The sequence below is a fragment of the Hibiscus syriacus genome, unplaced genomic scaffold, assembly GCF_006381635.1.
Source record: "Hibiscus syriacus cultivar Baekdansim isolate YM2019G1 unplaced genomic scaffold, ASM638163v2 tig00110596_pilon, whole genome shotgun sequence".
Taxonomy (NCBI): domain Eukaryota; kingdom Viridiplantae; phylum Streptophyta; class Magnoliopsida; order Malvales; family Malvaceae; genus Hibiscus; species Hibiscus syriacus.
Genome location: NW_024062794.1, coordinates 374,284 through 387,441, shown reverse-complemented (window position 1 = coordinate 387,441; position 13,158 = coordinate 374,284). Strand labels below are relative to the sequence as shown.

Sequence of the window (13,158 nt, the reverse complement as noted above, 5' to 3'; positions counted from 1 at the left end):
TTTACTTAAAAAGAATACTACGTTTCTGTGGGTGTTTACTTCTTGGGTAAATTACAACAAGGTTACTTTATTATTAATAAATTTACAATTGGATCACTAAATTTTAAATGTCATTAACAAATCATTTAACTTATTGATATTAACATTCAGGTCACCGTATTGTTAATGTGGCAGTACGATCTATATATAAATAAATAATGAAATCACGGTTTAGTGATAAACTTGAATAATTTGGCTCAAAGCGTCCAACTTGAACAGGGCTCCTTTCAAACTTCCATGAATCTAATTGTCAATTAATAATTTATAAGATATACACATAAAACTTTTTAAATACTGGTGTATATAATTAAATAATGTTTAAAGCAAATGTATTGATTGATATCAATGATTAATGAAAGTATCATTTTCCTTTCAAGTATCTGATTCAAGCAACTATATCTACAAAATACATATAAGTTTTCAATAATTGAGAAAGATTATGACCAAATATTATCTTTTAATCGATAGATACTAAACGTGTAATTTACATTTATTAATAATATACTCATTGGCAAAACCTTGTATAATAATTAAATTTTAGAAAATATAATATTTGCGTAAAGAAAGTTAATAACTAGCTTTACAATCTAAAGCAATTAAATTCATTTTAGTAGCAAACCAACAGAAGTAAAAGGAAAACAAAAAAAAAAACATGTTATTGACAAGTACAGTATCCTTCACCCACCGAACCAGTTATTAAGACCGTCGATGATAGTCAATACAATCAAATAAATCCGTGGGGATGGAATTCGGAATAAACAAGAAGAAAATCATAACCCCCAAAAAAAGAAAAAAAAAACAATAATATGACAAAATTTGAGTAAAAATAATCGATCCACAGTTGAACCTGAAATATAGCAGGCAACTATAGTCCTATTTACACAACCATCTCTCGTCTAGTCTTCCTGCTTCAATGACTATTGTAGAATTTGAAATGATAAATGCTTAGAATCGTGAAGTGGGCTTTCCATAATTAGAAATTATGAGCCACTAATATTTGTAACCAGAGCCAGACGGTGGTGGTGCTGGTGGAAAACGGTTGGGGGTACGGCGGCTGTTGGACCCTGATCGAGAATTCACATCACCGTTCTGTGCTGGACCATTAGACCCAGACCTCCTGTAGTCCACAGGGCCACTAGCAGCAGCTGCATCAAATGCTGACCTCCAGTCATCACCAGCTGAACCATTTGTTCTTGGACTACTTTCTGCAAACACAATAATCCAAAGATTTACAATGTCACAACACAATATATAGACTATCGGTGTAAAGTGAGGAAAAAAGTTGTTAGCAATCAACCCGAAGCCAGTCTCAATCGAAGTAAATAAAGAGTATAAATTCAGTGCCCTCAACCGACATATGGAAATGGAAAATTTCAGTGCCCTCAACCGGCATATGGAAATGGAGTTTTTTGGAGGTCTCAACAAGCAGATATAAATTCAGCCTTTAATAAAGAGTATTTACACACCTGTACTAGCCCCACCATCAGACCAATCAGAAGCAGCAGCAGCTCGATTGTCGTGTATGCTAAGTTGGCGTGTTAATTTTGAAAGAAGTGATGACTGCTTTTGGATACGCTCCCTTCTGCGCTTTACATTTTGATCCTCTTGAAGTAGCTCCTCAATCTTTTTTGTGCCTTGAGCACTACACAGTCGAAAAACATTACATATTCAGCAAAAATTTCTATATAAGCAACACGTAAGAAGATTACAACATTTCTCTTCATGGCAGATTATACAAACCCAGAATCCATAAAAAAGACTACACATCTGCTTCCAAGGCGAGGCCTGAAAGAGTTTCATGGACACAAATAAAAATAGAAGAGTAACCAACCTGACAGAGCTATATAACTGATTTAACATGTCTTCCTTAGCTTTCTCTACTTGGCAAAGAACAACAGCCTGATCAACCATCACATAACAGATATAAGCTTTCTCACATTCCACTACCAGGATAGACAGGGTAAGGGATGAAGAACTTACTTTCGGGACATTGGCAGCTAAACTGTTCAATACAGCTTCAACATAACCACGAACTTCTTGAGACATCCATCGAAGTTCTTCTTCAGGATTAACAGGTCTTCGAACCATTGTATCCTGCACATGACAAGGAGAATTTAAGGAGCAACTCTAAAAGTAAAGAAAGGAGAGGAGGATGGGGGTTGAGGACAGAAATACAGTCAACATACTTGAGATATAAACAATCACATAAGCCATTGAAATAACAAATATTTGAAACACTGATAAAATGCAGAAAAGAAGGCTGTGATGGTCCTAAAAGATATTCTTGGAACGAAACTTTCAGGGGAAAGAAAAGAAGCAAATATGGGAGAACAAAATACCTTTTCCAAGTTTTTTTTTAATAAAAAATGGAAATAAGATTAATCAACTTACAAGAAAACACCTTACAAAAAAAAATCCTTACAAGAGAACCATCTGAACGACTCTGTCGCATTCCAGGACCGCCATCAGGCACACCTTTCACTGGCCCTACAGAAGGTTGAATAACTTTTGATAATTTGTTCATCCATTCAACCTTATCGGCCATACTCTCAGCCTTTAACACAACAGCACTGTGAGCTGCAAGAGAAACAGGAGTTGTAAAGAATCTTCTAATAAATATTTTTTTTCATATAGAAAGCATAATAGACAAAAAGGAGAGGGTCAAGAAACAACATGATTCAATAGAAGGAAGAACGAGGAAAACACACCTTTCAAAACAGTTTTATAAGGAACCTTGCTAGTTATCTTGAACACAAGACTAGGTTGCTTATCCGGGCCATTGGCCTTTTTATCCTTTGAACTTTTTGGGGCAGGTTCTTCCTCATCTGGTACCTCTTCAATGCTGCATTCCTGCACAGGACCAATTGAGATAGAAAGTTATATGTCATGAATTATAATAGAAGTTGCAAATCCAAAAGTGGCAGGCCCACGTACAGGTGAAGTCCTATTAACTGGCAAATGACAGTCAATAAAACACAACATACTCAATAACATCAACAGCAGGTAACAGGAATATCCCTTGGGCAGAAAAGACAAACTCAAAACAGTTAAGAGCAGAGCAGAATAGCCCATCAATATCATTGCTAAAATTGGTCCTAATACATCAGTATCTCCCAAGACTAAAAAGTTAAAAATGCTTTTAAAGTACATCTGCATATCAACCTTTTAAAAGAAACCATATCCAGTTATGTGTAAATGCTGAGAAACCAAAATATTTTGTTTAGAGATCATAATTGTAATGTAGGATATATATCATATCAATTTTTAATTTCAGGTTACTTGTAAGCAGAATCCCAAACTCCAATTACAAAATATTAAGATTTATGGCAAAGTCAAGGTTCTTGTAAAAATAAAATAAACGATGCCTCAAACACCTCACCCAAAATTATAAATGGGCAGAAACTTCAATGAGGTAATAGAAAGATCTATTTGAAAATTTAGTACATCCTATATAAAAACAAGATGCTTAACATATAGAGAACCGTAGTATACCAAAGTAAGAATGCATGTAAAACACTTTTTAGATGTATAAGCCATAAGGAAAACAAATTTTACCACATATACTACTTTTAGTTTGACATTAAATCCATTTCCAGTTTTGTTATGATTGAACCACTAATAAATGTAATACACACACACACTTATTTATACATCAAAGTCGTAATCTAAAATATGTAACAGGCCAAAACACTTAAGAGACTCATTACTTGAAATGGTGAAAACATTTACCAGATACATAACTGTAGCCTCAAAACTAAAAGGTAAGGAAAATGTCTTTGTACCTCTAATATGATGACTCCTCGAAAATGTTTTTCCTCTTGCTTTTTGGTGTAGCCAAGCTGAGAAATGAAGGACGGGTCAAAACCCATTCAACCATTTAAAAAATTCTATCAAGATAATGCATCACTGAATTACAATCACACATTTTTTAGAAGCACAGATGACATATATCAATAACATCTGGCAATTGTCCAGCTATAGGCATCTAGCAAGTTTTATTACCATGCTCTACTAAGTTGATACTACCCACATGAAAATATAATTACAATAAAATTCTTATGGGGACACTATGTATAGTGCCATTCCGACTTGTAAATAGTTCTGGGCTTCTTTTTTTTTTTTTGATAGAAGTTGGAGGTCTCATTAAAAACCTCCTTCGTAGTTGACTTTTTCGAATAGGAAAAGGTCAACCAGCGGAAGGAGGAAAAGAGTACCTCAATTTATTAATAACAGAAGCATACATTCTAAGCCTTTACAAAACAACAAATACTTAGCCAATCCCTGCCTTAGCTAACCTGTCGGCTTCCCAATTACAACACCTAGGAATAAACTGCACTACCAAACCCCTGAACATTACATAAGACTTAATTTCCTTGATTTCTGGGCTTCTTAACCAAATGAGAAAAAATTTCACACCTTTCCAGTCTTCTCATTCAAAACAAACCATCGCCTACTCCATCCGTTAGTTTTAGCACTTTTCTTCAGCAAGAACCCTGCAGATAAATAAATAAATAGAAACTGTCAAAAGCAGCACTGTCAGAGAAACTAAATAAGACTGCAGTGTCCTCCACATTTAAACAAATATAAAAATGCAGAGAGTTGGGGAAAATTGTGGAAGGCAATTATCCATGAAAGTTTAATACATTGTCCACCAACAAATGCAATGTCTATGGAATTTTTTTATATATGATTCAAGATAACAGGTAAAATAAAGAAATAAACCGCTTCAACGATAAGTAGTGAAAGTAAGGGAGAGCCATAATCATTCTAGAAGGTAAAATTTATTCTATTCAGGAGCCCATATTTCAGATAGTTAAAACTAAAGTTAGCTTCCACGTATAACAAACAAGAAAGAAGATGATGGAGCAAATGTCATAGGTCAGTGGGGTTCAGAATATTCTGCATAAATAGAAATAAAAACACCATTCCCTGCAGTGCATTTCAACTGCTTAAACAAATGCAAAATTTTAAATCTAGAATGCGACTGAATGGGTTCAATCTCATACACCATCACAAACACAATTTACTTATAGTGAGCATATTAAAACAAATAAAGTAGTTCTAATCCTCAGAAGTTAATATTTACACTTCTACTGGCAATAGAAGATTGCATGTAAATTTTCTATAAGTGACCACTGTGTTCAAGAGCACAGCAGTAAAAAAATTCTAAAATATAGCATTACCAAGAACTTAAGATTTCAGCTATAATCAAGTAACATAATGTGAGTGAGTTAATAAACAAACCTGCAGTTATTTCTTTATCAGCACCAGCAGTTTTCAAAGCAGGGGTCTCCTGCACCTCCTTTTCAGACTGCCCAAATTTCTCCTTCAATGTCTTCAAGGTTCCACCAGTTTGCTGACTACTTGGTTGAGGACTTGTTGCCTAAAAAGACAATATAAAGGCAAAACTGAGCAAAGAATATAAATCTAAATCCAGTATAACATGAACAATTCAATGCATGAAATTGAAGTAAACTAGAAATTATGCAGCTAGGAGTGTGAGATAAGGCGCATCAATTGTTTCGAAGTTTCTGGTTATATTTTGGACACATATACATATCCTTCAGTTATTTGCTGGACACTTGTACTTTAAAAGAAATGAGAAGTCAGCAATGTAGCTACAGATGTCCATCTGCTCCAATCTCCAAAAATAAAAGCATTCAAGAAAGAACCTACCCTATTCAGTATCGCCTGCTCAGCTTCATGTCCTTTCTTTGAGGACCTATTCTTCATCTCCTCTTCCCGGCGCTGTCTTTCCATCCTAAAGTAAATAAAATGAATTGACGCCATAGATAAAGTTAGTTGAAAATACCAGAAGTGGAAAGTATGAAAGTTGGAAAACAGGTGGTAAATACCTCCTTTGCACCAATCGAATAAAGTGCTGGGGCGGTACAAAAGCTCGCTCCATATCAACAAGTGCAACAACCATTTTTTTTGCTTCATTTTTAAACACATCCAAGGCAGCACTTGCAATGGTCACAACCTACAAAAAAAAAAAAGCCAAGCCTTACACGGAAAAGGGGCAAAACAGTTCTAAACCAGAAAAGTTTAAATTAAATAGAGAAGGTATGAATATATATGTATATATGTAAGAAAGTACACAATTTTAAGATATAATACCTCTCTCTTGAATGGGGGGTACCTTCCCAAACCAGGTGTAGCATTAGCAGCAGCAGAAACTATATCTATTAGGACACGGTGTACCTGTTTAGTACACAAAGAACTCACACAGAAATCAATATAGAAACACATGTAAAGCTAAAATCTGCAAATAATGAGTTAAAAGCTCAGATTAAAATAATTGATAATACTTCTTTGGAAGTGGGGAATAGACAGAAAGAAAGAACTCAATGCACAAGAAAAAGTAGAGCAATTCTATAATTGCAGAGCACAAAGTACAACCATGCAGAAACATTAAAGGGGGGGACAAAGCAATTTGCACAATGTCAAAAGATTCTAAGCCAACACAAAAGGTACAAATCAAATGCTACATTATCCATGAGAAGGGAAAAAGTGAGTCTTTTATATAACACATAAAGCATTAGAAGTGGCCAAAATTTCCAAGTTCAAGGCAAAACAGATATGGAAGGACGAACACTAACATTAGACTTACCTCATCAACACAAAGACGTGCTGGCTCTTTGGCCAGCTCCAACACCCCTTTAATTAGAGATCTCAAACCCTTTTCAGGAGATATCAAATACGGTTGGTAGCCATCAGCTTCTAACACAATCTGACAAAATAGACAAAGTCAGAGAACATGAAAATTCCTGAAAAGCAACAGTAGATACTGAATAAATAAAGAATTGACAAAAAACTGGGAGAGAACATACCCGTTTGACATTATTGAGATCAAAATGTCTGTCTATTGGAAGCTGCTTGATCCTGTTCGGAAAATTTCCCTCAAAGCTAGCAACAATTTTCCATCCAGAACCCTGCATGAAAAGATCCTTATTTCAGTTGGTATGTTTCAAACAAGAAATTTCATGAATTTTTTGAATGTGAAGAATGGAGACAGGAAAAGACAAAATAAAACAAAGGGCTGGCTAGCTCAAAAAGTTCTTTTAGTGGTTATATTTATCCCATTAAATATTGCACCCACTAGCAATATTTGCTTGCCCGATAATGAACGGCATAGAGTAGTGTACTGCATGACAGATGCTAAAGGTAGTATTTACTTCTAAATCACTAGTAAATGACAATTTTCCATGCATATAACAGAAACAGCTAATGCAGATACTTATTTTTAGGAAGCTCATTATCCATACTATGGACAAACTCTACCATAATAAACAGGTCTTAATATTTCTCCAGGAAGATCTGCAAAGAAGCTCTTCACGCTCCCAATTATGAGAACCCATACTATGATGTCTTCCTGTGACAGTTATTTTTCTTTAAAAATGCAATTTTAGAAAATTTATGACTCACCTCTCCGGTTGTAATGTGTTGCAGAAATTTATCCTCAAATTCACGACAAAGTTCCAATGCAATTGCCCTTGTACCCTCAGCACTCTCGACCATCTGCTCACCAAGCCTTACCAATTCATCCTGAACGATTTGGAACTTTCCTTGTAACCTGTATTGACACAAAGGTGTAAGGGATAAGAAAGTAGAGTAAATTGGCATAAAAAACATTTCCATACTTGGGAGAGATAATATTGATAATATGCCTCTACAGCAGGTTGCCCTCTTTTCAAACTAACCAATTTCATTTATGGCATTCTGAACATCAAGGCACATAGATTCGGTTATACTTGATAAAAGTATGGTTCATGCTATGTATCAGTAGACAGCCATATATAATCCAATATTGTTTTCTGTTTTATGGAAAATACTTAAGAAAATATAAAAGATTTTACAGATATACTTAGTTAACCAAAAAAAATTTTTGATAGGAATAGGAGGTCTCGTTAAAAACCTCCGTCATCGTTGCCTCTTAAAAAGAGGCAACAACCTGAAGGAGGAAAAGTGTACCTAAATTTTATTAATAAACCGAATTACATAAGATACACTTTACACTGACAAATCCTAACAGAAACACAACATACCAACGATGACACTCAAAACGTTCAACCTATCCCCTCCTTAGCTAGCTTGTCCGCCTCACAATTACAGCTCCTAGGGACCCATCTAACCAAAATGTCCTTAGCAGAAACTAGGGCAGTAATGTCCCCGACCAAAGTTCTGAAAAAAGAGGGGGTCAAAATAGGCCTCAAGATCCAATCCACTACCTTAGAACAATCACTCTCTATCACTAATCTACCTTTCCCCGCCCAATGAGATGAAAGAAAAACAACAATTCCCTCTTTGATTGCTTTCAACTCAGCAAACAAGGGCGGACCAGGACCCACAGCAGTAGAGAAGGACAAATAAAATGTCAAAATATTCTATAATATGACTAGCAAAAGATGCTAACCATGATAAATGAGGGTACAAATAACTATAACTTCGTAAGAAGGAGCATGCTTTGTTGTGTAATCTCATATAATATGATTTATATACCCAACAGATATAGTATTGTAATTTTATATGTTCTAATAATATTTTGATGGAGATTATGAGGAAAGACCTGAAATTTTTTATATGCCATTTTTTGTCTACTTGAATTTATTTTTAACAGTAATCCATATATACATCAATATATCTACAACCTTAGGGTCTAAATATGCTTTCTGACCTGGCACTACTGTATAGAACTTTGATTACGAGTAACTTCTAAACATACATACATTTCAACATAGAGGTAATTTGCAAGACCTAATCAACTTAGAAATGAAGATTTGCTCAATAAATATCCATAAAGAATTATTGATTAAGCCTTTTAAGAGAGCAAAATCCATTTACAGCATTTCGGTGGCGTAAAAGACTATAAAGATGCATGAAAGCAAGCAGATAATATGTACCCAGAGAGGAGGTTTGGAAGCCGGACTTTCATGCGCTTACGAATTTGCTGTGCAAGTGCATCAACCAAAGCTATTCTTCCTAGCTTGCTCTGAGGAGCTCCAGTTAGTATGGATTTGAGGCTTTCACTCTCTGCTCTCCATGCTGTTTCCAAAGAGTTTTCTGATCCAGACTGTGCAGAAGCTATTGAAACCGATTGACCAATTAAAGCAACCCATGGGATATCAGCCGTCTTAGGTGGTCCCTGATTTAACAGGAGAGCCTGAACAGCCGCAAGGGCTTTTTGCTCAGAGGCAGCTTGATCTATTTTGGTAATTACGCCAATTGTTCTAGTACCTATCATCAACATGAAAAGCTGGCTGTTTGATCACTAAAGACAATTTCTGGAAGAATAAAGGTAGCGGGAACACAACTCAAGGAAAAATTGTTCACTCAATGAAGTAATTCAACCTTTATCCAAGAAAAGGTAAGGAAATAAAACTACAAACAATGTTCCTTTACCTTCTCCATCATACTCTTTGGCAAGGCGTAGTGCTCGTGATGAAGCAATTTCAGGTGCTTGGGCCGCAGGAACAATAACTAACAAAATGGAATCATTACGCTCAGCATAATCACTAACCTATACAAAAGTCATCACACAAAGTTTGTTATTAAATACACATTTCCCATACTATAGCAACTCATGCCAAATACCTATAAACTGTGGATAAAATAACACCCATCTCAAGAACAAATAGAGTATCCACCAAAACTAAAATAGAACACTAATCTACCAACACCTGTAAACAGAATGGTCTTAAATCATTAACCAACACTTACCACTGATTCATCCATAACCCGTTGATCCAGTCCAGGCAAGTCAATTAATTTCAGGGGAGGTGCTGAGGAATAAAAGTCATGTCAGATAAAAGTAAGGCATTGTAGCAAACATTAAAAGTAATCTGGTACATGTACAGGTAGCATGGAATCAAATGAAGCAATAAACGGAAATTCTCAGAAGCATCAGAAATTTAGACTTGAAGTAGTCACCGTCAACAGCCTTTTAATGGAAGAAAATAGAAGCTTACCAGTGTTAACCCCCCCTCCCCAATTAGAGATCAAAATTCAGCATTTCTATCATAATTTAAGGCCCTTTTTGTAAAATGTTTCCTCCACTGAAAAGAGCTAAACTAAACAGTCTTGTGTCAAAGGCATTTAGCCACTTTGCAAGACTTGAATTGAAACTCAAAATAATTCACAGGATTGTTTTTTTTTTAAATAGATCTTAACTCAATTTGAGAAGAATGTTGACATTTCTAAAGTATCTCTCATGCATGAAGAGCGTTCTTATAAATATAAATAATAAATTATGCCATCTGATTAGTTTATCATATATAGATGTCCTCTCGTCATCTTAATTTCATATAAAAACCACACATTTAAAAGATAATTTCATTATATCCGCATAATACTTATGAGCAATCTTTAAATCAAACCATTCCATGTGTATATCAATAAAAAAGACAAACTTCTGAAACTTATCTTAAGACCAGGAAAATTCAAAATCATCTATAACATAAAGCACCAACCTGTACTTGTCCGCAGCTTAAGATAAATCTCATCTCGGCCCTTTCCTGAGGAACTCTTACTCAACCTATCTTGTAAAGAATGCCGCAACGCACCTACAGAAAAAAAATCAACCAGGTTTGAGGTTTACTATGGCCCTGAATCATCTAGATTCATGTTCTAGCCTATTTACCAATTGCAAATTGGTTTTAGATACATATATCTAATGCATGTCAAACATCAACAAACCCTTCCGAGATGTATTCTTCAGGACTCAACCACTTAAACAGCAATTCTAAGGCATCTGGGCAGGTTACTGATATCATGAGGGTCCTAGGAAGATGTTTCTAGTATGAGCCACAATATATTACCATTTACCATAACTCAAAAGAAAAATACTTATGTAATTGTAAAATTGTGAGCCTTGAATATAAATATTAACTTGCAGAAACTTGTTGAGATTTGTTGTCGATTTGCAGAATAATTGATTTGCTGCTTAAAGAACCATCCTTCTGTAAATCAATGCTAATAGGAGCCCTGGTGGCACCATTTTCACCAGTTGGCTGGGTAAGAAAGAAAGGAAACACTTTTCAGTTCAACCAGCAACAAAACTGATACACAAGGAAAAGAAACTCTAGCAAGCCAACTTACCAGAATAGGGTGCCCAATTAAACTGTTTAAAACTGCAGATTTTCCAGACCCCTAAGCAATATTTTCAACCGCAAGAAAGTTGGAAGAACAAAAAATCAGGGCGACATAACAATATGCAAACAAATTAAAAGGAAGACATACCAAAAACATATGCAAACAAATTAAAAGGCGATACCACAATGTTACATTAAAATTCCTAATATCATTTGTAATACTTGCAAACATGTCGTTTAGAATGAGAATACAGTAACTCAAATTCCGTTGACCATGTAAGACATTCAAGTTTCTTTAACAAAGCAATGGTGCGTTTTCCTAATCAAAACCCTTCCGAACTTGTGAAAAAAGGACAAATCGGCCAAGGGTTGTTTCTTTATTGCTTAGATTCCTCAGCAGACTTGGTAATTAGAAATCAGAAAAAAATACAATCAAATGGAAATAGAAACCCACAAAACCCCCAAAATCCAAGGATCTACTCTGCCAGCATGCAACGGACAGAAAAGGCTTGAAACTGAAACACACAGAGAAGTAAAACTCAATCCAATCTACACATACATCAATTAAAGACAAACAGTTTACACTAAGCAGATTAATAAGTTGAAAATATATGAATAAAAATAGAAAATCAAGAGATTACTTGAAAAATTAACAACTTACAACATTGCCGAAAGCAACAACGTTGAGGAAAGTAGAAGACCTCTTGGAACTCGAGTTTTCGTCAACATCTTCGTCGGCAAGCAACGCCGCCGCTTGCCTCATGGAATCTGAGAGCTGATACAACTCCTCGATCGCCTCCATCTCTTAAATGTAAGATCTGTTTGTTTGAATCAGTGAAAAAACACCGGAGTAGAAAGAAGGGCGGTCGATGACGATAGATCCAAACGAAATCAAGATGTGAGGACGTGTAGATCTATGCGACAATTCAGAGATTTGAAAAAAGAGAGAGGAAGGGTATAGCTTCCAAAGTCTTTTCTCTCTCTCTTTTAATTTTCAAGTTTTGATTTGATTTGCTTTTTCCATTTCAACTCCTTTTCTATTTCCCATTTCAACTGTGGGTAAAATCCAAAAAACAAAACAAAAAAAGTACCATTTTTTCTTATATTTTACCTCATTTCTTTCAAGATCCAAACATGAAATGACATTCTAATGCTTTAATAAATTTTAGTAAAATAAATTATTTTTTTAAAATAATAGTTTTCATAAATTATTTTTTAATGTTTGAATAAAATTATATGAAAAAATATTTATTGTAAATATTAAATATGATAAATAATATTATTTATTATAAAAGTTTAATATTATTATTTTAAAAATATTATAATAATTTAATTATTGTTATTTTTATAAAAATATTATTAATTTATTTACCCTCGTATAAGTTACTTTTTCTTAAACTTTTTTATTTAATGTGTTAAATACTTTAAAGAAAATATATTATTAACTTATTTATATCGATATGGGTTGCTCTTTTTTATCTCAAACTCATTTACACGATATAAGTTAGTTGGAAAAATAATGAACAGATTGAAAAATGAATTACCAAGAAAAATTAAGTACGTTATTTTATAGAGACTAACATATTTTTTTCACAAACCAAATTATTTCGGTGGTTAAAATAATCATTGTTGTTTATAAAGATCATAGGCTCGACCACCAAAGACTGTAAAAGTGATTGAGCGTTAATTATCAAATTATTGATAGTAATTAGAATAAATAATACTTTGTAATTACTTTAACTTAATAAAAAAAATTTGTTGACTTGTAATTGTTTTAAATTGACCTATCTATCTCACTTAAACCAAACACTGAAAAATAAAAAAAAAATCAAAAAACCAATTACATTATGACAAATAGATCCTTACTTAATTTATAGTTTACACCTGTAGTTATGTTGTTTGATATTGCTATATATTATAATTAATAATCTGATATCAAAAGGGTATTTTTTAGGAAAATTATACATGAAATTAAAAAAAATCATTAATTTTCTTTAATTGAATTCTAAAATTAAAAAATAAATAAACG

The 13,158-nt window shown here is 34.1% G+C and overlaps 1 protein-coding gene across 1 annotated transcript; it reads right to left on the bottom strand.

Annotated features, from left to right (window-relative positions):
* Positions 1 to 738: 738 nt before the first annotated feature.
* LOC120133798 (dynamin-2B-like) lies at positions 739 to 12,141 on the bottom strand. The gene is made up of 22 exons (XM_039150313.1): positions 11,791 to 12,141; positions 11,137 to 11,187; positions 10,928 to 11,048; positions 10,509 to 10,601; positions 9,760 to 9,821; positions 9,442 to 9,559; positions 8,943 to 9,276; positions 7,468 to 7,615; positions 6,873 to 6,974; positions 6,653 to 6,772; positions 6,160 to 6,243; positions 5,895 to 6,022; positions 5,716 to 5,800; positions 5,284 to 5,422; positions 4,456 to 4,532; positions 3,822 to 3,878; positions 2,748 to 2,889; positions 2,462 to 2,616; positions 2,020 to 2,133; positions 1,871 to 1,938; positions 1,506 to 1,681; positions 739 to 1,244 (listed from the first exon to the last, which is right to left on the bottom strand). The coding sequence occupies exons 1-22, from the start codon at positions 11,929 to 11,931 to the stop codon at positions 1,030 to 1,032; spliced, it is 2,730 nt and encodes a 909-aa protein (XP_039006244.1). The 5' UTR covers positions 11,932 to 12,141; the 3' UTR covers positions 739 to 1,029.
* Between the last annotated feature and the right edge of the window lie 1,017 nt (positions 12,142 to 13,158).

Excerpts from the sequence above, each read along its gene's own strand:
- LOC120133798 (XM_039150313.1), bottom strand. The coding sequence starts at position 11,931 with ATGGAGGCGATCGAGGAGTTGTATCAGCTCTCAGATTCCATGAGGCAA. Across the intron at positions 6,773-6,872 it reads ATCTCAATAATGTCAAACGG|ATTGTGTTAGAAGCTGATGG; the intron begins GTATGTTCTCTC and ends CTATTTTGTCAG. Across the intron at positions 3,879-4,455 it reads TGAATGAGAAGACTGGAAAG|CTTGGCTACACCAAAAAGCA; the intron begins GTGTGAAATTTT and ends TTCATTTCTCAG.